This window comes from Hipposideros armiger, unplaced genomic scaffold, assembly GCF_001890085.2.
Source record: "Hipposideros armiger isolate ML-2016 unplaced genomic scaffold, ASM189008v1 scaffold_794, whole genome shotgun sequence".
Taxonomy (NCBI): Eukaryota; Metazoa; Chordata; class Mammalia; order Chiroptera; family Hipposideridae; genus Hipposideros; species Hipposideros armiger.
The window spans coordinates 306,436-331,201 of NW_017732144.1; the positions used below are offsets into that span (position 1 = coordinate 306,436).

General features: G+C 33.6%; 1 protein-coding gene across 2 annotated transcripts in view; it reads left to right on the top strand.

Annotated features, from left to right (window-relative positions):
• GALNT13 (polypeptide N-acetylgalactosaminyltransferase 13) overlaps positions 1-24,766 on the top strand; it is a 440,766-nt gene that overhangs the window by 251,004 nt on the left and 164,996 nt on the right. For both annotated transcript variants that reach the window (XM_019628472.1, XM_019628471.1), the window contains exon 7: positions 21,939-22,119. In XM_019628472.1, coding sequence (XP_019484017.1) covers positions 21,939-22,119 — 181 coding nt within the window. The remainder of the gene's footprint in view (positions 1-21,938; positions 22,120-24,766) is intronic.

The following is a 24,766-nucleotide window of genomic DNA, read 5'->3' on the forward strand; positions in this document are numbered from 1 at the left end:
GAACACAAGTAAAAAATTGATAAAATGGACTTCATCAAAATGGAAAAGTTTTGTTCTTCAAAGTCACTGTTAAGAGATTGAAAAGATAAGCCACTGACAGGAAGAAACTGCTAAACAATATATGTGATAATGGACTTGTACCCATGAAAAAAGTAAAAAGAAATGAAAGAAAACTCTCAAAAGTCACTAATAAGAAAAAAATCAACTGAATAAAAAATTGCTCAAAGATTTGAATAGACATTTCACTAAAGAAGGTGTATAGATGACAAGAACTCAAGAAAATCCTTAATATTATTAGTTAGAGAAATGAAATCAAAAGCATAAGGAGATAACCCTACACATTTATTAGAATGACAAAAATTAAAAAAAAAACCATGTTGTTGAGGATGTAAAAGAACTGCACATGCAATGAAAGGTGGGAATATAAAATGGTACCATAATCCTGCAAAATAGTTTTACTATTTCTTAAGCAACTCCTGGGTATGTACCCAAGCAAAAGGAAAGCATATGTCCATACAAAGTTATGTGCACTAATGTGAATAGCAGTTTTATTGACAATAACCACAAGCCAGAAACAAGCCAAATGTCCATCAAAGGGTGAATGGATAAACTATGTCCATACATGGGCGACTAGTACTCAAAAAAGGAAGGGATTATTGCTACACCCTACCACATTGTGGATTTTGAAATAACTACACTGAATGAACCATGCTAAACAAAAAAATTGCATACTATATGAGTGAATTTATATAAAATTTGGGTTAAATGCAAACTAATTTATAAGTGACCAAAAGCAAATAAATTGTCTATGGACTGGAGATTGGGGTGGGAGATGAGAGTTGGAAGGCGGGATTACAAGGTTTCTGAAAACATTGGGGATAATGCATGTATTAATTACCTTGATTGTGGTGATAACCTCACAGGTTTCACATATGCCAAAACTTATCATATGGTGCAATTTAAATATATGCAGTTTAATATAAGTTAATTATACTTTAATAAAGCTGTTAAAACATTAAAACACACACACACACACATACACTCTGCAGGCATTCTCCAAAGAGAAATAAATGAAGAAAAAATGTAGTTGATGGTATCTTCAACTAGAGACCTTTCTTTATACTTTAGTCCAGGCTCTCAGTATGTCTTAGTTTATTTACTTTTAAATACTCTACTGATCTGATTCTAACAATCTACCTCTCAAGACAGACGTGTGGATTAAAGGAGATAATACTAAAGTTTTTAATAAGCTGTACTGCACTATGGAAATATTAATTTTATTATTATCATTACCCTTACAAAGAAGCTTTTTTGTCAATAACTATATTTTAATTGACAGGGTGAAATTTAAATGCTCTAATTTTCTTTTTCTTTAAAATCACAATGATAGCAACAGTATATTTATCTGAAGGATATAACCAAGTAAAATGCCCTACGATGTGACATTTCCAAATTGCACAAGCAATGAAGTGAAAAAGAAATGGGAGCTGACATCATAAATAATAGAAAAATGAAAGGCAAACTTTTTTTTTAATAGAATAAGATGGTGAATGAGGCGAAGAAGCGTATACACTTTTGGGGATTGTATTATAGTGTCCAGGTTTTTGAAAGTATTAAGAGAAAGTAAGGAATTTTTTAGAAATGTCCACACAATTCACATTTTCACAAGTGGAAATTTCAGACATAATAATTTGTTAGACATAACTTTAGACAAAAGTCTAGTTATTTCTTTTAGAACTCTTTGCCTTTTTTAAAAACCATTCATGCAAATCTGAGCATAATGGATTTTCCGTCTTTGTTTAAAACTTGACTGTTTTTGTTTTATTTGGTTGGTGATAAAAAAGCAGACTGTAATAGGAAAATTTCAGCTAAGTTAACTTAATTTAACAAATTCATTTTATGCACAGTTTTTGGGGAGATGGTTTTGTGGAACACTTTTCTTTAAATATGATAAAGCACTCTCGTAATGCTAATGTTCAGATTTCTTAGCCTGTATTTTCCCAACTTTATTAAGGTATAATTGACAAGTAAAAGTTATATATTTTTGAGGTTTACAACATGATGATTTTATATATATGATTACCACAATCAATCTAATTAATAAACTTATCCATTTACCTCACATAGTCGGGTGTTTTTTGTTGTTTTTTGTTTGTTTATTTGGGGTTTTTTTGTTTGTTTTTTGGTAAGAATACTTAAGACCTACTCTCAGCAAATTTCAAGTACAGGCATATCTTGTTTTATTGTGCTTTGATTTCTTGCGTTTTGTTTTATTGTGCCTCACAGATATTGCATTTTTTCCAAATTGAAGGTCTGTGGCAGCCATGCATTGAGCAAGTTGATTGGCACCATTTTTCCAACAGGCTCAGATGATGGTTAGCATTTTTTACAATGAAGTACTTTTTAATTAAGGTATGCACATTGTTTTTTTAGACATAATGCTATTGTAAACTTAATAGACTACAGTAAAGTGTAAATATAACTTTTATATAGACCGGGAAACCAAAAAAGTCATGTGACTCACTTTATTGTCATAGTCACTTTATGGGGTGGTCTGAAACTGAACCCACAATATCTTTGAGGTTTGCCTGTATATGATAACAGGATTATTAACTATAATTACCATACTGTGCATTAGATCTCAGACCTTATTCATTTTTTTTTTTTTTTAGCTGAGCCATCCTTCCATCTGTTGGCAGCTCAGCAGCAGCTCAGCTCAGGCCGTGAATTGAACCGGCAACCGCGTTGCTCAGTGCTTGCACTCGAGCGAGCTCTTAACCAACTGAGACACTCAGCTGCCCCGACCTTATTCATCTTATAACTGAAAGTCTGTTCCATTATTAGCCTTTTTCTTTTTTAAAAAAGGCTAAGAGGATATAAACTAAGATCATGTTCATATATAGCCTCCATAAAGAATATAAACCAATATTAATGATAAAGTTCAGCACACGTCTGTCTGGTTATCAATTTGGTGCAGGTTAAACCTTAAACACATTGCAAATGACTTGAATTTTTAGTTTCTGTGCTTACAATTAGATTTTCTGTTGTCTGGGCCACCGCTCTACTTTAATTCATTGTTTAAACATGTCTTATTCAATCTCTTCATTCTATGCTCAGTTGAAATCACGGAATAAAATATTTCTAGATAAGAGGTAGCTGAGATTGTTTCTAAAAACTGTGTTACATCCATTATATATTTTTAAAACATTGGGTCAGTAGGAGCCATATACTCATGTTGAATTAAGAAGTCTATAGAAGACTGTAGTTTTCCAATATAAATGTGTTAGAATTTTATTTTGAATGTTATAATGATTACAATAAATGCCTGATTTCATATGCTCCCTTAGGAAAAAAACAGCAGGCAAGTTAGACATTAATCAAACTTTAGCTCTGAAAATGTTAGGAAACCTTAGCAGAACTTGTTTTGCATTTAAAATTATAATAGCCTAAGGCTTGGTAATTTTGATTACCTCTTCATTCAAACTTTCTGGTTCACAAAACCAAAATATGAGAATAGACATACTGGATAGCCATTGATACGATGTTTCACCTTGTAAACATACTACATGGAGACATACTTACGTTTTTAGAAATATAAAGCATTGTAGGAGACTTAGATACACTAGAATTTGTTATTAATCTCTGGCTCTCTTTTACAGTTAATTATCTCTTAAAGTGATTTTTTAAAAACAATTTTCTTGGGTTTTCAGTACCATTCACAATTTAGTACCTTCTTGAACCAATAATATTTTGTGGCTCTATTTCATGACCTCACAAAGTCTTATCATGTGAGTGTTTTTCTAGAGAATGTAAATATATGTTATATTTATCAGCCTGTAAATATACTCATCTAATGTCTGACCTATTCTGTCTACCCTTTATCTGTTTATTTTATCAATTTATCTATATATCTATCTATCTAAATTTGTGTGAGTCTGTGTGACTGTGAATAATTAAGTATGAAGACACAGAATGTAAGTCTTTAGTAGTTATTGTAAAGTATATAATGTGACAATAACTACATGGATTTAAAAAGTTTACAGCATAAATGGTCTCTAATGCGAATAAGTGCTGCATGGTACCCACCAGACATCCTGACAGAGTTGGGACTTGGATGACTAAAATAATTATGGAATTATGAAATACTTGGAAATGGATAGGAATTAAATGCATAAAAAGAAAAGAAATGGAATGAAAATTATATAAAAATAATAATGTGTAAAATACACATTGTCTTTTTTGTTAACATATAAAGCAGAAGTGAATGATAATTATACAAGATTTATTCAGAAATATACATTGGAAATACATTTTATTGGAAGATCACTTTTTCTTTCTTGAATTAAACCATCAAATGGAAATAAAGTTTCATGGAAGAGAAACTTCATTTCTGAATGATTATAAAAACAACATTTTTAATGTTCTTAAAAAAAAAAGGCATATTTCAAACATACTAAGCAAAATTTCCCTGTGTATAGCAATAAGACAGATATACCTGGATTTTTAGTGAATTTCAGTACATTTAGAATCCAAGAATCTTTATTAGAGATAAATATCTTAAATGTCCCCTTTGGGAAACAAACTTCGATTCTGTGACAAACTTCTTCTCTGTTAATGTGTACAGATACCCCATATGCTCACGCATTTACTAGAAAATTCTTTTTGATCTTCTGATCCTAAACATAAAGGACCTCAATTTAACTGTTTGAATTTATGGCAACAAAAATGGCTATATGAAGAAGGTTAATGTGCTCAGAATTATTGTACAGGAAACTTTGGCAGCTTCTGTCATGGCCAAAATTTACTACAGCCTCCCATTAAGTATACTTAATCATACAAAATGGCACTGAGAATTAAAGCAATTATCCTGCTTATTTACATTTGAAATGTACCTAAAATATTCTGATGAAATGTTTAACTTTCTCTTTGTAGATAAATATGTGCTCCCTTGAATTGACTTTGAACTATTTCTCTTACAAATTAAGGTTCCATTTCTTTTCATTATGGAAAGGGAAAATTAAAGTAAATAACTTCCACAAATGTTTCTAGTTTTGAAAAATTTAAGAATCACTTATATATACTGGGTTTGATTAAATGAGATAAACCTGCCAATAAATTCAAATAAAATTTGCAAAAAAATTAGTTCACAGAATTTACTATTTAATTTACAAATATTTGTTAGTAGTTGGGTATAAGGAGGCAGACAATAGTTGAAGACAGGCAACAGTCCCTAGTCTCATGAGCTTATGCTGGAGGGAGATGATAGACAATAAATGAGTCAAAAGGAGAATTAGTCTCCATTAATTTCAAATAAAGTGCTTTGAAGAAAATAAAATGAGAGGTGGAGCACTGCTTTACCTTAGAGTGGTCAGGGAAGATCTCTACGAAAGCATTTTAGCTGCAATCAAACTGACAGGAAGAATCCAGCTGTTTGTTCAAGATTTTGTAGGGGAGACATTCAAGATAGAGCATTGCACAATATAGAGTAAATGTAAAAGACCTTAGGCAAATATGAAATGATGAGCTGAGTTCTCTCATTCCAAGCCTATAGGATTACAAATATCCTAAAGCTTTTGGAGAGGGAAGCTTTCTTATTCAAGGGTTACGATATTATACATTCTCTCAGGAAAATATATCAGTGATTAATTTATTCAGCAAATAGTTGATATGCACTGACTATATACCAAGCACTGTGCTAGCAGAGATGTAGAAATGAACAAAATGGGCTAGGCCAGCGGTTTCAACCTTCCTAATGCCGCGACAAAATACTTTGCTAATTGAATAGATTAGAACGGTGGGTCTCAACCTTCCTAATGCCATGACCCTTTAATACAGTTCCTCATGTTGTGGTGACCCCCAACCATAAAATTATTTTTGTTGCTATTCTATAACTGTAATTTTGCTACTGTTATGAATCATAATGTAAATATCTTTTTGTTTTCCAATGGTCTTAGGCGACCCCTGTGAAAGGGTTGTTTGACCCCCAAAGGGGTCGCAACCCACAGGTTGAGAACCGCTGGGCTAGGCCATGCTCTGTAGTTTGTTTTTTGATGAGGTTTTATGATTGACTAGCACTTCATAGAATTCTTTTACACATAATATCATAATGGACCTCAGCATGTATTAAATAGATGAGCTTTTCCCCCCATAAATTTGTTTTTTGTCTTTAAAGCATTCTGTATTATTTGCATTATACGTTAGATTACCTTTGTAGAGTAGCCAGGTATCAATCTCCCCTCATTTTGCCCATCAATCAATATAAATATTTATATACCTAGACCTGCACTAGACACTGAATGGTATGTATATAAAACATGGCTGTTGATCTCAATCAGTTTAGAGAGAGTACAGTGTGGTCTAGGTATCATTTGAAGTGCAGATACAAAGTGCATTAGCTCAAAGGAGGAAATGATTTCAGTGGTCTAGGACAGTCAGGGAAGAATTTATAAATTAAAAATTTAAGGGTCTTGTAGATGGTAGCAGAGAAGTGGGGCTAGAAAAAAGTGAGCTCTCAGTTTACAATCTGTACTTACTCCTTGTGCTTTGAGCCATACCTACATTTAGGCCATAATATCTGATTCCTTCCCCTTGCCACCACCACCATTTTATTTTCTTCCTCGAAAATTACATGAATGAAGTATCAATAAACCATTAAATATGTATTTTACAACAGTAGGATTCAAGTGGCAGAGTTAATGAAGTAGCCATTAAAAACTCAAGAAATTGAACCTATTATTTTTTATATACCAATATCTTGTCCCTTAAAGATTTCTAGGACAAAATTCCAAAACTGCTGTTACTGTATATGTGCATTCAGTTAGGAAACCTGTGCACCCTGCTAGTCAAAATTAATGCATTCAAAATTGAATTCATATACTTTTTATTAAAGAGCCTAATATAAATCTCTATGGTAACTACTGCAATAAAGGTGCAACATCTTAAGCTATGATTATACTGTCACACTTAGTGATGTCTTTCATAAGTATATGACTACCAATAGTTTAACTGTTGTTCTAGTTAACCAGAAATGCAGTTATAAAAGGAAACCAATTATGAGATTTATTTAAATAAGCCTGAATGATTTCAGCAATAATGGATTCTAGATTCTAGGAGTGATCCTTTTGAGGCTGTGAAATAATGTTGAGGGAAGGTTTTGATCCATCTGTTCAGAATTGAATATTAACTACCAATAACATTGTGTTTGAAGTATTATTGAAAAGGTAACTATAGATTTTTAAAATTATCCTTAAAAAAAGGTAAAAGGGATCAAGTATATGGTGATAGAAGGAGAACGTACTCTGGGTGGTGAACATACAACGTGATATATAGATGATGCATTACAGAATTGTACACCTGAAACCTATGTAACTTTACTAAAAATTGTCACCCAATGAATTTTAATTAAAAAATATAAAATAAATCCAAATTAATTTTCACTACATCTGCAAATATTCAAACTTAATGAATTAACAATTCCTAAATTTTTAAAAATCAAATCTAGCCACTGGTTTACACTTCAAATGTGATAAAATTGAAAACAAAATTTTGGTGTAGAATTATTAGCACTCTCTATTTCCACCATGATGTGCCTGAAAACTAAAATATGTTTTTGCATATGCTCCTCAATTGTCAAAGATTTGACCACACTTGTCTACTCATTTCATTACTTTATATTTCAGCAATATGCAATCTCAATCTTGTAAATTTTTTTTCCATTTTAATTGGTCAACCAAATTTTTTGTTTATATTTTAAAAATCTGTATTTTCATTGGTCAACCAACTATACATTCTGTATTTTTAACTGGTCCAAGCTGTTTGGTTTTGAGCAATCATAGCTTCTGGGATTCCTGAACTAAGATAAGAATCTATAAATGGTTTGTTTAAGGTCAAAATGTTTTCCACTAGTCCTGTAATGATGTATTTGAATAGTAATTAGACCTGATGAAAGAGTTGTGCTCCTTCATCATTTATCTGGCCCTGCAGGAGAAGACCCCAGAAACTACATATTTTTTTTCATATTTGGGGAACAGAATGGAAACTTCTGACTCTTTAAGGTCATGGAAAGTTAAAGGTATACCTGAGGAAGTTGGAAATGTGTTACACAGTTGTCGAGGCAAAATATAAGAAAGGTGACAGATTTGAGAGTTAGCTGTACGGAATTTGTAATTAAATGAGCTTATAAGAATGGATGCATTTGCCAAGAAAAAAAAAATAGGCAGAACAGAATAGCAAGGCATGTCCTTAGGTAGCACCTACCTTGAGGGATGGGAGATAAAAGAGAAAGTGAATGCTAAGTCAAAGCTGTTAGGGAAGAACAAATATATATCACAGAAACTTAGAAAGTTATGGTGATCACCAACAGTGTCAAATGCCGCAGAGAATTAAGGAAGTAAGAATAATGAAAGCTCATAAAAAGCTTCACGAGCAGTTTCAAATGATAGAGTAAAGATATTAGACTATAAGGTGTTAAGAAAATTGGATTGTAAAGCTATGTAGAGAAAAGAAACAATTTTTAAGAAGTTTCCCAGCAAGTTGGAAAGAAAATGCTTAATAACTTACAGGGTAAATATGATCAAAGTTATTATTTTGTATTTGTTATTATTTTATTTTATCATGGGGAAATAAAATAAAATATAAGCTGATAGGAAGGATTCAAAAATCTAGGTGATATTGAAAAGAAAAAAAAATAGGAAGGGACAATTGATGAGGTAAATACCTGTAGGTGTTGGGAAGTATTATAGAGATATTGAAGTACACCTGTGTAACACTTTTACTTTGCAATGCTGTTTTAAGCTCATTATTCCATTATGTTCTTACCAGAACACTGGATGAGATGCTATTACTGTCTTATTCTATAACTAAAGGTTTTTAAGTTTCAAAGACACTAAGTCACATGGCTAGAAATTGGCAGGGCTGAACATCAAATCCACATCCTCTGCTCTCAGCCTGCTCCTCCTCTATTCTGAGTTCAAGATACCAAGGACAGACAGGGTTTAACTTTGGACAGGAGAGTTGACTCTCTTTCCTAAAATGGAAAGAACAAGCTAAGGCATATGAAACAGATGATTCAGGGAAGAAATTAACAGAAAGTCAGGTCAGTTGTTCTTGAACTCAAAAGTGGAAAGCAAAAGGTTATTTACAGAGAGGATGGGATTGATACTGGGGCTTGATAAAAGGAGCAAGTTTGGGATTAAACATAGCTTCTTCATCAAGCATTTGAACAAGCATTGATGTTCTTTATTAGACCTCTAAAAATCACAACAATGACATCTTGCAATTCTAATGAAACAGAGATGATCTGGGGAAATCAACTTTGCACGGCACTCTCCTTGTTTGTGACTGATATGTGAGTGAAGTTAAAATGCTAAATGTTGCTATTGCATGTTTCTTTACTCTTCAGCTAAAGTATAATGCAACCTACACTGATTACTACCAATTTATTTTTTAAAAAATCAAAATCTGTCAAAGCAGTGGATTACCTTTTCTCACAGTGGGTTTTGTGGGTATTTGTAATGAGCGCTTAAGGTGACATTAACATGGGTATTTTTATATGTTTCACATTTATCTCACTAGGCATTTTACAGCAAAAAAAGATGCCTGTAAGACAATATTTGGAAGGAAATCATAGTTTTCCATTGATGGCATGAGAGTTCTATATGTGATCCCTAGGGGAAGTATTTATCTGAAGCAAAATACATAGCTTCCTATAAAAATATCTGAGGCCCTCGACAAGAAACAAAATGTCTCCAGCTGATTAAAAACTAGGAAAATAAAATTCTGTCCATGAAGGGATTATGGTTGGGATGAGTACCTCTTAACCCAGTCCTTTTCTTGTAGGTATGAGAGTGTACTCTTCAACTGGCAAATGCAAACCGGTGACTAGATTTTAATATGTCCAGTTCTAACACACACACTGAACTGACCTGTGAGCTACTTGAAGACAGAGTATCTTTTATTATTATCATTTTTCTCTCTATATATCCCAGGACCAGCATAGTGCCTGACCCAAAGTCAATGACGAGTCTATATTTGCTGAATAGATGTCTGCCAAAGCCTGAGGGAAAATGCTGGAGATGGGGGAGGTCATTCCCTCTCCTCAAATTTATCATGGACACTTATTTGAAAAGCATTTGACCAATTTACAAGTTATACAGAACATTTCATGTCAAAGAAAATGCAATAGCTACAGTCAGGTGAGGTGGACAGTTTACAAATGAACATGTTGAGTAACTGAAGCCTGACTCTTTCTGAGGTACCAGTTTTCTTCCTTTACCCCATCCAGGTTCTTTTTAAGTATGTCTGGCATCCATAAAAGAGCAAGAGCTGTTGTCACGCACTACAGCTGGATACACAGGTGGTCTACTGATATTCAAAGAGGACTGTTCTGGCAGGAATTCCAGGGCAGCATCTCACAGCTGTCACAAGCTGCACTGTGGCCAGAAGCAGTAGATATTACTGATAATCTGACAGGTGGTCAGATCATCAGACATGGGAGAACAGCAATATAAAATGCAAAATATGTGACCCAGATATCATTTAATAAATCACAGACCCTTTTGAAACATTTCTGAAAAATTTCATCTGCATGCAATTCTTTCACAGTGGAGATTTATTTGTGGGATGAACTGTAAAATGAGGAAAGCACAATTTTTAAAATTCTACTTTTGTCTCAGCTACTATTCCCCTTAAATGCACTGAAGATACTTCAAAAACCTTCATTATTAATCACACTTTAAGATCGTTGTTATTGAAAAATGAAAAAGTATGACTGTCTCACATATTAGTTCTTGTGTTCTTTTTTTCATGAATTATCTGCTTGAGACAATCTATGCTAATAAAAAAGCAATACTTTTTTGTAAATACGAAAAGCTAGATGTGAATTTTCTTAAGCAGAACCACCTTATATTAATGTAGGGTTTTCAATATCCGGTAGGCAGCTTCGTCATTTCTTGTCTTCTCTATTCATACGTGTTATTTAAGCAGAAGATGGGAGATTTGCCATAACACAAATAGGATTATGTGTTGATCTGTTATCTAAAGGGGGATTGGGCATTTCTTCAATATCACCAGTCCTGATAAGATACAGAATTATGATGACAGGTAACAATTGTCCTGGGGCTGGGAAACAAAGTGGACATAATGTGCGGTAATTCTGAAGGTTGGAAAGCTCCAAGGAGAAGATGGCTGTTGAGAGGCAAAAAGTGGTAGTAGAATGTACATGTTGGCATGTGTGTTTTGGAGATATCTTCACTATGCATTTAGCTGGGAATGGGTGTTCGTGTTTGGCAGGAGTGGGAGACGAGGTAAAAAAGACTCTAACTGTGACCACAACCACCTCACCATTGTCTTTGGTACATACTGGCTCCCTCACATACTCCCTTAGTTCCACTCAAAATAATTTCTTCCCTTTAAGCCACACTCAATATAAACACACTTTCCATGCTTCCGCTGTTTTCTTCTTCTTTCTCTTCCTTGTCCCCCTCATCCCCAAACCCTAAGAGTCACTTGCTAAGTCTTTGGCAAAGGAGAAAGGAGACTGGGTTTGGAGACTTCCCTTAAAGAAACTTATTTCAGGATTAATTGTGAAGTCTTTTAGAAAACGAGTAGGTATAAAAGGGTCCATTTTGAACTTTGGGTTTCAGGAGGTTCATTTTTAAGTTAAGGTGGAAAATACTTTGTAAGGGAAGTGTTCTTGATAACTGGATATTTTAGAAGCAAATTAATGGGGTATATGAAATGGTATAGATTCAATTCAGAATTGTCTACATTTAATGCCAATGTGAAAATAGAATGTTCAAATTACTCTAACATATAGCTATTTCTTGAAAAATTGTCTTGAAGAACAGAAGTGCTTTCCCTTATTTTTATAACATTTGTGGCCTTTCTAAAATAGGGAAACTACCACTTCTAAGGGGAATAACACATTGATTGCCTCATAAGTTTTACAGTGCTGTCTCTCATACTTTCTTTTGTTCAGAAGATGATGGTATTTGTACCATGTACTTATAATACACCAAGCATATAGTTAGCTTGCCTGAGGAGGAAAATATTGATTATATTTGTGAACAGTTATATTATTACTATCTGAAAATATGATCTCTCAAAGTGGTCCTTTACTCTATATAAAGAGATTAATCTGAATGCTAGAGATATTGGAACAAAACAGCCATTATCAACCTCAATTCTTCTTCTTTTACATATGGATTTTCTGAGGACTCTCAAGATCAAGTGACTTGTTCCAAATTCTACAATCATTTTGTGTTATTTCAAATCCAGAATCCTGCTTCCCAATTTCAAATCTGATGCTTTCTTCTCTTTTTCATAGAAATAGTAATTCTGTTGTTTGAAAGCATCAAATTAATTTATCTACCCAGCTAAACTGTCATTTAGAATCGAAGGATATATAAAAGAGCTTCCCAGACAAGAACAAGCTAAAGGAGTTCATCGCCATCAAACCAGTATTACAAGAAACATTAAAGGGACTTCTTTAAGAAGGAGAAGGAAAAGAAAGAGAAAACAGATCAAAAATATGAAAAAATACACTACAGGAAGTATAGTCAATAATATTGTTACTATAGTTATGTATAGTGCCATGTAGATACTAGACTTATTAGGGTGATCACTTTGTACATTATATAAATGTCTAACCACTATGCTGTGCACCTGAAACTAATATAAAGTTATATTGAATGTCAACTATAATTGAAAATAAGAAATATGAAGAATAAAATGGCAATACTATATAACTATCAACAATTACTTTAAATGTTAATGGATTAAATCCTCCAACCAAAAGACATAGAGGGTGACTGAATGGATATGAAAATAAGAACTTTGCATATGCTGCCTACAAGAGAGTCCCTTCAGATCAAAAGACACACAACAGACTAAAAGTAAAGGGGTAGAAAAAGCTATTTCATCAAAATGGAAATGGAAAAAAAAGAGAAAAAGCTGGAGTAGCAATACTTATACCAGATAAAATAAGCTTTAAAACAAGCACTATAATAGGAGACAAAAAAGGATCCAGTAATTCCACTTTTGGGTATTTACCTAAAGGAACCCAAAGCACTAATTTGAAAAGACATATGCATCCATATGTTAATTGCAGCATTATTTACCGTGGCCAAGATATGGAAGCAACCTAAGTGCCCATCAATGGATGAATGGATAAAGAAGTGGTACATATATACAATGGAATATTACTCAGCCATAAAAAAGAACAAAATCTTGTCATCTGCAACAACATGGATGGATCTAGAGCAGCGGTTCTCAACCTTCCTAATGCCACAACCCCTTAATATAGTTCCTCATGTTGTGCTGACCCCCAACCATAAAATTATTTTTGTTACTACTCTATAACTGTAATTTTGCTACTGTTATGAATCGTAATGTAAATATCTTTTTGTTTTCCGATGGTCTTAGGCGACCCCTGTGAAAGGGTCATTCGACCCCCAAAGGGGTTGCGACCCACAGGTTGAGAACCGCTGACCTAGAGGGTCTTGTGCTGAGTAGAGTGAGTCACACATAGAAAGACAAAAGCCATATTATTTCACTTATACATATGTGGAATCTTAAAAGCAAAATAAATGAACATTCAAAATCATAGATACAGAGAACATTTTGATGGTGCCAGATGGGAGGGGGTGTCAGGGAGATGGGTGAAAAAGGAGAGGAGATTAAGAAATACAGATTTGTTGTTACAAAGTAGTCTTGGGAATGCAAACTATAACATAAGGAAGATAATGAATAATACTGTAATAATTAGGTATGGTATCAGATGGGTAGGAGATTTGTTGGGGTGATGACTTTGTAAGTTATATAAATATCTAACCTCTGTCTTGTATACCTGAAACTAATATGTCAACTATAATTGAAATATAAAACATTTATGAAAAAGCATCAAATTATTTAGTACTGAATGGTTCCTCAGGCATGTTGAATCTATTGTGATCTCTGGCGACTCAGGTGAGCACTTAAAGACCACTGCGATTTGACGCTTCAGTCTTCATCTTGAGATGTTATGATAATATCAGAATATGACTTCAGCTCTAGAGGCCTCTTCAAGAGCACATAAATCTCCCCAGTTATACTCTGAAGTAAAAACTAGGCCAAAAGTCAAACCAACAAATTAAAAAAGGCATTCCCCTGTTCAAAATGGCTGAGGAATAACTAGCATGTTTTGTGTCAAGAATGAATAGAAAATGCCTACTGAAGCCTATATACCTGCCCCTCCTTTTTTTAAATTAAAGTTTATTGGGGTGACAATGGTTAGTAAAGTTACATAGGATTCAAGTGTACAATTCTGTAATACATCATGTATATATCACATTGTGTGTTCACCACCCAGAGTCAGTTCTCCTTCCATCACCATATATTTGACCCCCTTTACCCTCATCAACCACCCCCCTCCCCCTTACACTCTGGTAACCACTAAACTGTTGTCTGTGTCTATGAGTTTTTGTTTCTTTATTTGTTTGTCTTGTTCCTTTGTTGCTTTCAGTTTTATACCTGCCTCTTTTGAATAATGACTCCCAGGCCTCTTGTGTTTTTGTCAGCCTATCACAGATTACAGTGCCTCCAGGATCTCAATAAAGGCTCTTTTAGATTTTGTTTTTATTGTAAGAATTAAAGGATTTGTCATCAGTCTACTTGAATATGTATAAACAAAGTGGAGAGTTGAAGTGCCAACAGGGATTATTTGAACAAACAACTAATATAGAATGAAATATTTAAAAAATTAAGTCATCAGTATTTTGTTTCAGTTTTTCCTTTGCCAGAACTAAGAAAATAATAGCTTTTGTTCATAATTCATTTTTATGGTGGACACATTTTTTGTGTACACTGTGTAATTTTCCAGATTTTCCTATATCAATATTAATAGATTAATCATTATGTATTGTACACCAATATGAGCTAGACATTTTTTTTAAAACTTTGCAAACACTGATTTAATGTTATATATAAGTTCTGATTTTTTTCACTACATGTGAATTTTACTATTGGGTTATCGGAAAAGTCATGATGCATTTTTGCAATGAAAAATATAGAAAAAAATACGTCATGACTTTCCCGACAACCCAATAATTTCATAAAGTGAAATATGAGATGGTGAAATTCAGTTTCGTAGTGTGAATTTAAATTTCATGTGATTTGATTTAATTTAATTTATGAAGTGAAATGTGATGCTTCTCAAAGAGATAGTAATGTGATTAGGGAAATAAGACTAATATATATATAAATAATATATATGCATAAATACACACAGACACACAAACATTTCACAAGATGACAATCTGTATAGAATTGAGAGCTAAATGGAGAGGGGTGCTACAGAGGTAAGTAATAAATGCTATGAGTCAGTTAAAACTGAGATCAATGGAAGCTAGCATAGTTAAGAACTATTTACCGGAAGAAATATATGTGAGTTGGGCCTAATAGGGAGAACATTATAGATAGGGGAAAGCACATGCATTAATTCTTAATTTTAATTCTCTGAATTATGTCTTATGTCAAGTTATTATATTCCTCTCTATTTCTGTTGCCATCACTCTGGTGGAAGTCATTATTGTCTCTTTCCTAGATTATTGCAATTAATAGGTCTCCTAATTGTTTCATTCCCAATCCATATTTCACATAAACGTTAAGAATCTTTTTGTGTACTGGATTGCCTTAATCCTCACAACAACCTTCTGAGGTAGAGTCTTCTAGTCTCACGTTATTACCTGAAACATGAAGCACAGAAAGACAAAATAAGCGAGTTCAGCCTGTTAGTAAGTGGCAGAGCTAGGATACGATCTCAGGAACTAGAACCCACACACTCATAACCATTGTGCTGTGTGGCCTGGCCTCTCCCTGTTATGTTGTTGTTGTTAAGGCCATATTAAACAATGACTTTGTGCCAGGGATAGTGTGTGTGTGTCTGTGTGTGTGTGTGTGTGTGTGTGTGTGTGTGTGTGTGTGTGTTGTGGGGGGGTGACTATAAAGATCAGAATAAAAACAAGCAGCTGCATGAATTTGGCACAGCAGTTATAAAATGAGAAATAATAGTAGCACTAGAACTGAGATTGCAAAGTTGAAGGGTATGAAATTTATGAACCTTAATTAAAATGTCACTGATGTAGGTGCCAAAAATCATGAAAAGAATAATGTATGTTAGATAATTGTCTTCTAGCTGGGGGAAAGTATCAAGGAGATAATCAAATGAGCAATGGGCATTTTACATTTTAATTAATAACTTTCCCCATCATCAAAAGACTCTCATAAAAATATCTGGGAACAAAGACAAATAACAAGCTAGCTTCAGTCCTCTGTGGCTAAAAGGACAATTTGTATTTTATACATGGTGAAATTTACTGAAGAGAAATACAATGTACAAATATTAATTTGTTAGAAGCCCAGAAAATAATCAGATATGATCGATGATACAAAGTAATTTGGACATCAGGTGTTCATGTGGATGAGACATCATGTTTTATTCCATTTATGCTGTTTGTTCAGAGACTGTAAAATAATTTCAGAGAAAAAAATGTAGTATTCTAATTGGAGACTAATTGGCTATTCTTTTAAACTCTTCACTATAACTAACCTCCTAGACAGTGATTTTGTAATTCCAAAATTAGTAAAACTCACTAAGATTTAAATAATATATTTTTGAGAATCAAGAATAAGCTGCTAATCTATAGATGTTTGTTTTCCCAAACAACAATAAAAGTTAAATAATATACAGACAACTCTTTAGTTTTTACCATATGAAGTGTCAGGCACAGTGATTGACACACATTAGGGTGTTAAGAAGTGGTTATTATTATCCTCATTTTTCAATGGGCAAATTAAGACCTTGAAGACTTAAATAATTTTCACAACTATGTTTGTTTATTTACAAGCCCAACTTCTTAATGACTATGTCATACTCTTCTTTTCTTCATTTATCCTTTCCTTCCTTCCTTCCAACCCTCCAAAATATTTGTTGAAGGTACACTAAGGGAAATTATCATGGTAGTCCTTGTGGTCTCCACTCATTTTGAATTCTTTTCACTTTAATATATAACCCTATTGTTTTCTGGGAATTATATCTACTAAATACAAGGTAACTAACTGGTAAATAGTTTATCACCTAAATGTTTTTATATTAACTGATTACTATGACCAGATATCACTCTAATTAATGCATAATGTTATGTATTCCTACCTTGGTCTTTTCATTTTCATCAAAATTTGGCAAATACAATATGACTTTAATCTACACATTCTATGAGTACAGGTGGCAATGGGAAAAGTACTCCCTTTATTACAGGAGTCAGTAGACTATAGTTCTCAAACGAAACACAGGTCAATAGTCACTGAGTTATGGAAAAGTTACCTCCACCTCTATCATCTCTCCTAAATACAGAGGGTGCCCAAAAATGTATACACATTTTAAGAAAGGAAAACTGTATTAAAATTGTATTATAATACTCAATATATACCGATAACAAAAGATGAATACAAGTCACATTTGACCTTTGCAATTACAAGAGGTGCTCATAGTGGTTACCGTCAGCATCTAGACACTTGATTCTGGCGAACAGCTGCTTGAGCAACATCGACTAGTGTTCACTTGTATACATTTTTTTAGCACCCCCGGTATATTTAAGAACTGCCTCCATCAGTAAGGTTCAAAGTTAGAGACAGGTTTTCCTTCTGTCTGGTAAATCAACAATCATTATTGCCTTATGCCTACACATGTAAATAAAAAATTTTATTGCAATTTAGAAGGATACCCAAAACTCAATACTTTCATATATACTCACCTTTGCTAATCCCACAGCTCACTTTTTCTCTTCTAGATTCCATGTTCTATGAATTTGGGAAGCACTAAAGTCTTGTACAATTGTCCTCAAAGACTACTCCTTCCTTCCCAGGGTCACTATATAACTCGACCTATCAATTCTACAGGAACAAGCTGTCCAATAAGCCCTAACCCACCTCCAGGATTCCCTCGACCAGAAATGGTCCTCATTTTACTGGGGCCATGTTTTTCCCACGCTTGAGGCTTTCCCACGTGCTCACTCACCACATTCTGCTGTGTTCTGATGCCGACACCACAGGAGACTGCTGATTTTACTGCTCAGCAAATATCCAGGGAGAAGTAAAATGCCAGCCTTTCCTTCAATCACCTAGTTCTCCAATATGACTTGGCTGAAGGAAGAAAGGCGCTCTTCACTCATGTACAATCCATAGAAGACAGGGAAAATCACCACCACTAACAGCACATTCCACACAATAAAGAGAAAATCTTAAATTCCCTCTCAAGTATAACATGTCATATGCCATTTCTTCTGAATTTGGGGCACCTTGCTGAAAGGCCTGGTCATAGTACAATATCTGAGTACTTCACTAAATTATGTCTTTAAGAGATATTGTGTGAGTTTGGCTAAATGGTTACTTTAGCAAGACATTAAAAATCAAAATTATATTATTTAGCAACATTGTTTGTCTTAAACCATCAATCATTTCTAATGTTCATTTGTGGTGCCGTGACCACCAAAGAACTTCCTCAATTCCCAAGTTGCATACCATTCTATTCCACCGAGTTTGATATTAAAAATATTTTCTTAAAAAAATGCAGTTTAAAATACCTCCAAAATATGTCTGTTTAAATTGTATCATTCAGCCAGGGATGCCTTTTTTTAACATTAATCTCGGTACTTAATTTGAAGTTGTCATTCTTCCATTCAACCAACATGCAGTGACACGTATTGTGTAAAAAGCACCAGGCTTAGTTCTGGAGGTAAAATGTTGACTAGGTATTTCCACTGCCCTTTCAGAGTGTACATCTATTTTCGGGAAAAAGTGCATAGCCAAACAAATAAATACACTGCAGATTGCGATGCGCAATAAAGGAAATTAACAGGGTGCTAATAGAATCACTATGGTGGGGCCCTTCCGGTATGGCAATTAGGGAAGATCTCTCTGATGAGGTGATGTTTTAGCTGAGATGAGAAGTATGGGAAAGAGGCCACCAGGTGAAGGGCAGACAAAACTGTATTCCAGGTATAGGGGAAGCATGTGTTGAGGTTTTGGTGTATGAAAGAGTATGTGATTTGTAATTCTAGGAAATGGCAGAGAGCCAATATCACCAGTGTGTATTGACAGAGGGAGAGAATCACAGAGGGCCTTAGAGGCCCTGCTGAAGGATTTTGTTTATTTATAGTCACAGTGCAGTGAGAAACCATTGAAGGATTTAAGCAGGGAAGTAAAATGAAATGATTAATTTTTTTTAAAGACTGCTCTGATTTCTCAGTACAGAACAAATTATAAGAGAGCAACAGTGAAGTCAGCATGACAATTCAGGGTTTGTTGCAATTGACAGACGAGATGTTGGTGGTTAGGACGAGGATGGTGGCAGTGGAGACAGGGAGAGATGGCTATACTGAAAACTATTTTATAGATAACACCACCAGGATTTGTTCATGGATTGAATATAAGTGATGAAAAAAAAAGGAGAAATGAATGATGACTTCTAGGTTGTTTTTCGTGTGTGTGTGTGTGTGTGTGTGTGTGTGTGTGTGTGTTTGGGGTGAGAAGAGGGGGAGGGGGTGCTTCAGGCTTGTTTTTATTTCCCCCTTTGGTTTTGTTTTGCTTTTTGGATTAACCACCTGAGTGTATGGTGGTGGTATTATTTATTAATGATTTTTTTTAAATACCTGAAAGAAAATAAGGCCTGGCTGACAAATTGGGGATGAATCATCAGTTTTGCTTCAGACACGTGTGTGTGGATGTCTCTGAGACACGCAGGAGGAGGTATGGAGTAGTTGTTTGCATTTGTAAGTATGGATCCCAGAGGAGAGATCTGGGCTCAGGTGTCGCTGCTGAGGTTGTAAGTATTCAGATCATGTGTAAAGTAATAAGAAGAAAGACCACCTAGAGAATGAATAAAGAGAAAGGCCAGGATTTAAATAGAAATGTAGAGTGAAAATATATGAACAGCGAAGTAGTAGAAGGGAAGGCAAGAAGATCCAAGAAAGGAGTCTACGAGATATTCGTTATGGGAAAGCTTTGTCATTTTTCACGTCGCCATGGTGATTTGGGGGTAGCTGCAGAGATTAACAGCATTTCACAATGAGTATAAAAATGGATAAAATGAGGAAGGGAAGCAACATGTATGCATACAAATTTTATGTTAATTTATGTGAGGAGAAGCCCAAAAAGGAGATATGTTGAATAGGGATGTGGACCAAGGGATAAAGTTTCACTGTGTTTTTTAATGTTTTTGTTTTTGTATTTTTAATCTATTTCAATGACAGAAGATTTTAGGAGATACGATGAAAAAAATAGACATAATCTAGTAATGAGGGAAATTATTGTTTCGGGAGAAGATCAAGGAGAGGACCAAAGCAGTGAAGTCCTTAAGAAAGTCATAAGGGATAAGATCTAGACTGACATCCAAATATTGATTTGTCTTTGCTAGAAGGGTCAGCTTCCTCTATTTTAATAACAAGGAAGAATGTAATGTGTGTAATTACAAGATTTATGGATTTCTTGGTAGAAAGTGCAAAAGTTACCAGTTCAACACTTAGATTACTTAAGAATGAGCTATCTTGTCATTTGAGGGGAATGGTGAATTCCATGCTTCTTTTATATTGTTCCATCATTTCATTGTTGGGTTTGGAACACCTTCTCTGTTAGCATTGCACTGTTTAGACAATTATAAAATGAGAATGAATAGATTGTATATGTAATGTCAAACCTTTGTTGTCAAATATAACTTGTTATTTAGTATATTTAATCTGGAAAAAATGAATGTCTCTTACTTCATGCAAGCCCAATACCAGCCCTCTTACAATAATATTTATATTCTAAAATGGATATTACTGGAGGAGCTAATTGGAAAAAACTTCTTCTTTAAAGATAAGCAACTCTCCTTAAAATAAGAACAATGCTAGCTTTAGTATAAAACCAAATCTTCCCAATTACATATAGTGATAACTGTGACTTATTTATTGGGGTAAAAACAGTAGTGCATATGTAATATATTACTTGTATGTAATAAATATATGAGTATGTTTATGTGTATATATGTCATATCTATATATCTATACTTATATATGACTTATCTATCTATATAAACACACTTACACACATACTATTAGTATAACCTATAAACTATACAATGGAATTTAATAGAGATCTTGTTTTATGGATACTTAATATGTTGCCTCAACTGCACAGTAAATCTTGGATACCATGAACTATATGGCATGTCTTCCGAGGGTTTGTAGTTTTAAAAGAGTGATGGTGAAGTAGACATTTGCTTACAATACAGTGTAGTCACATTTTCATAAAAGTGTATTTAAAGTACAAAAATCACACAGTAATAAGTCTAAATACTAAAAAGAAATGATTTGGAGATGGGCTTTGAAGGATGCATAGATGCTGAACAGATATAAAGGAGCCCTAGCACATTTTAATAGCAATAATAACATATCAAAAGGCCTAAGATACAGGAGATATGGGCAACTGGAAATTAATGGTCACTTAAAATTCTAGATGGATGCAGTATAAGAGATTTCTATTTTTTAAATCAAATTTAGTTATTGACCATGACATCTAATGAGTATAAACTCATTCATTCACAGCAGATTTTGGACACCACATATTTATTAAACAGCAATTACATTAACTACTAGACACTGAAAATTATGTAGTCTAGTAAAAGGACACGAAAATGATTGTATCTTCCATAATTCTAATGCTACAATATTTAAATATGTATAGTTCTTCCAAATTAGAATCCTTTGTCAAACCTAAGTATCCTAGTTCTAAACTTTGTGTCCATCTGATGTTGGCTTGAACCATGTATAATAAGATCTGAAGATTTGGACTTAGCTAGACTTGCTTCTCAGAAAATATTGCTGCGTTATCTATGATTATTATACAACCACTGCTCTCTTCCCCAGATTTGGCAATGTGGAGGCTCATTGGAGATTGTGACTTGCTCCCATGTCGGTCATGTTTTTCGGAAGGCAACTCCATACACTTTTCCTGGTGGCACTGGTCATGTCATCAACAAGAACAATAGGAGGCTGGCAGAAGTTTGGATGGATGAATTTAAAGATTTCTTCTATATCATATCTCCAGGTAAACAATTCTAATATTTTTCTTTCTCTGCAGGGGAAAATCAAATTTTGAACATGCTTTATATGTGTTTTACTATTGCTGCTATTCTACTAGTTTGAACATAATGTTATTTATTACCATAATGTTGCAGAAAATTGTGTTTGAGAAAGTTGTACTATGAAGTTAATTTTCACCTAAAATGAGAAAGACTATACTAATTTCAAATGTCTAAATATTCTTTTTTTTTCTTTGTTTCTTTCTTGGCACAAGTATTATGCTAGAAAAATGGAGCAAGCAGTACACAGAGAGATCCAAATTAACATGTATCAGGTCAATTTAAAAAACATAATTTTAAGAAAAGTAAGCCTTTATTTCTTTGTTTCACAAACAAAGCTGGCTGAGTTGGTAAGAAAATTTGATAATATTTAAACAAAGATGTTTTTTATACTGCCTTATTATCTTAAGTATCTGAGTAGGAAAAGATTAAATGATCTACAGAAGAAAGGTAGAAAATAATGCAGATATAAAAATTTTTATTTTTAAAGAGTAATGACATAGTAAATAACTCATCAAAAGATATGTGAAAGGGCATAATATGGGACAATAAAATATTACCTTTAGTTACAGGAAAAGATAGATATAGAAATGGAAGTAAATGTAGGCTCTGACTGGGTAGGGGGATTATGAGTAATTTCATGCTTTTCCTGATGTATCTCTATATTTTCTAAATTTTCTATATAAAATATTTATATTTAAAATTTATTTAAAAAGAATTATGAAATAAATTTTAATAAAGTATTTAAAATTTTTTGAAGTATTTAGAAAAAAACATTGTGAGAAATTATCATTGCTAGGTGGTATGATTATAAGTGATTTAATTCTTCATAATTTTATAGAATTTTTCCAGCAGTCATATTACTTATTTTTTTTAAAAATCTGAGATATTACATTATTTTTTAAGGGGAAAAAATGAGAAATTATGAGAAGATACAAACAGGAGGAAAACACAGAGTTGGTTTCAAGATTTCAGAGTCTAGAAAAAACAGACCAAAGCATAAATTAATGTAAGAGGAATTCAACTGCCTTGATAAAATAATCCTGTGTTCCATTTTTGATAGTTTATGTGTAGGCCTTCTGATCATCATTGCCATTATTATGTAATCCTTAAAAACCAACAAAAATTATTCCCCACTTCCTCTTTTCTACATTATTATCTATTACATGGCTTAGAAAAGCCTGTTTGGGTTTAATTGGCATACTCTGATTTCTGAAAATTTTTATGAGCCTGTGAAAACTCTATTACAGATAAAAAAGAGAATGAGCAGTATGAACTTTCTTATCAAGATCCAGTATGGCTGTATAGAAAAGAAAAATGAGAGCCGTGCATGTGAAAACGTGTGATTAGGAGTAGGACTTTTTTCACACATTTTCAGGCTCTTCTATGTGAAGAAGCTATTGCCTGGCACATTTTTTCATGCATAGATGTATTTCCCTTTACAGTAGAAATCCAGTCCAGATGTTCACAGAGTTGAGTTCAGCAAGAGCATGTAAAATTCACAGCAAGGCAGTGACATTTATACAATCTTTTCATTTTCTTTGGATTATACTTTTTGAATTCAAGTCATTACTTGTAGAAAAATATAAGCTCAAATATGAAGAAAGGAGTAATGGAAGAAAGAAATGTGTTATGTGTAATTATATACAACTTACATTTAGGAATATATGTAACTGAAATAATTACAACCACATGTATTATATTCACTCATGATGAATATTGTTTGTAAAAAGCGATGTGTTAGTCTTTTGTATAATTTCCCATTGGGTGAAAAAGGCACATAAACAGTGGAACCGTTTCTCAAATGGTAGTGAAATGACAAGCTTTAGAGTTTAAAGGGTGTAAAAGAATGCCTGCTATCTGTAACTAATGACTGACTCTATGATGCTCAACAGGAACTGTTTGTATATTTTGGAAAGTATAGTTTTTACAGTACAATAAATATCATTTGGGAAGTTATTGTTCTTATAAAAATAAGCTCATTTAAATCCATAAAGGTATGTTGGAAAACAGAGAAAGGATGTTTGGGGAATATCCTTCTCAGTGGTAAAGGATGGATGACTAAATATAATTCTAGCCTTAGCCAGGTTTCAAATCGTCCCCAAACAGATAAAGCCAGTTGGACTGGGGCAGCCGGGAGCCTGTCATATGAATGGTGTCTATTTCGCCTTTTAGAGTGGATAAGTATTTTAGTCATTACTGATGGTTTCTGTTACTCTTAAAATCAAACTCATGGATTTCTTTGCTATTGCCTATAATTGCTGGGTTTCCATTTTTTAATCTCGTTGGGTAGCAGGAAAGTTTGTAAAGAGAGAAGGTGGTGCTGGGGGAGATCGGGAGTTTACATGCATGCCTATTCATACTGAGAATTTATATGCTCTACTATGTAGTCATAAACACACACACATATTTTATGAAGAACTTGAAACAATTTATATTGAACTCTGTTTAATTCTGACCACTGTGATATTCTGGCTAAGGAAATTATGTTACTTTCTAGTAGCACCTGCGTGTATCTGTTAATTTGTCCAAGATGCTTTCTGAGAGACTCCCATTTTCTATACTCCGAGTTCTATACAAAATCTTAATCTTCATTTATACAGTCATTAAAGA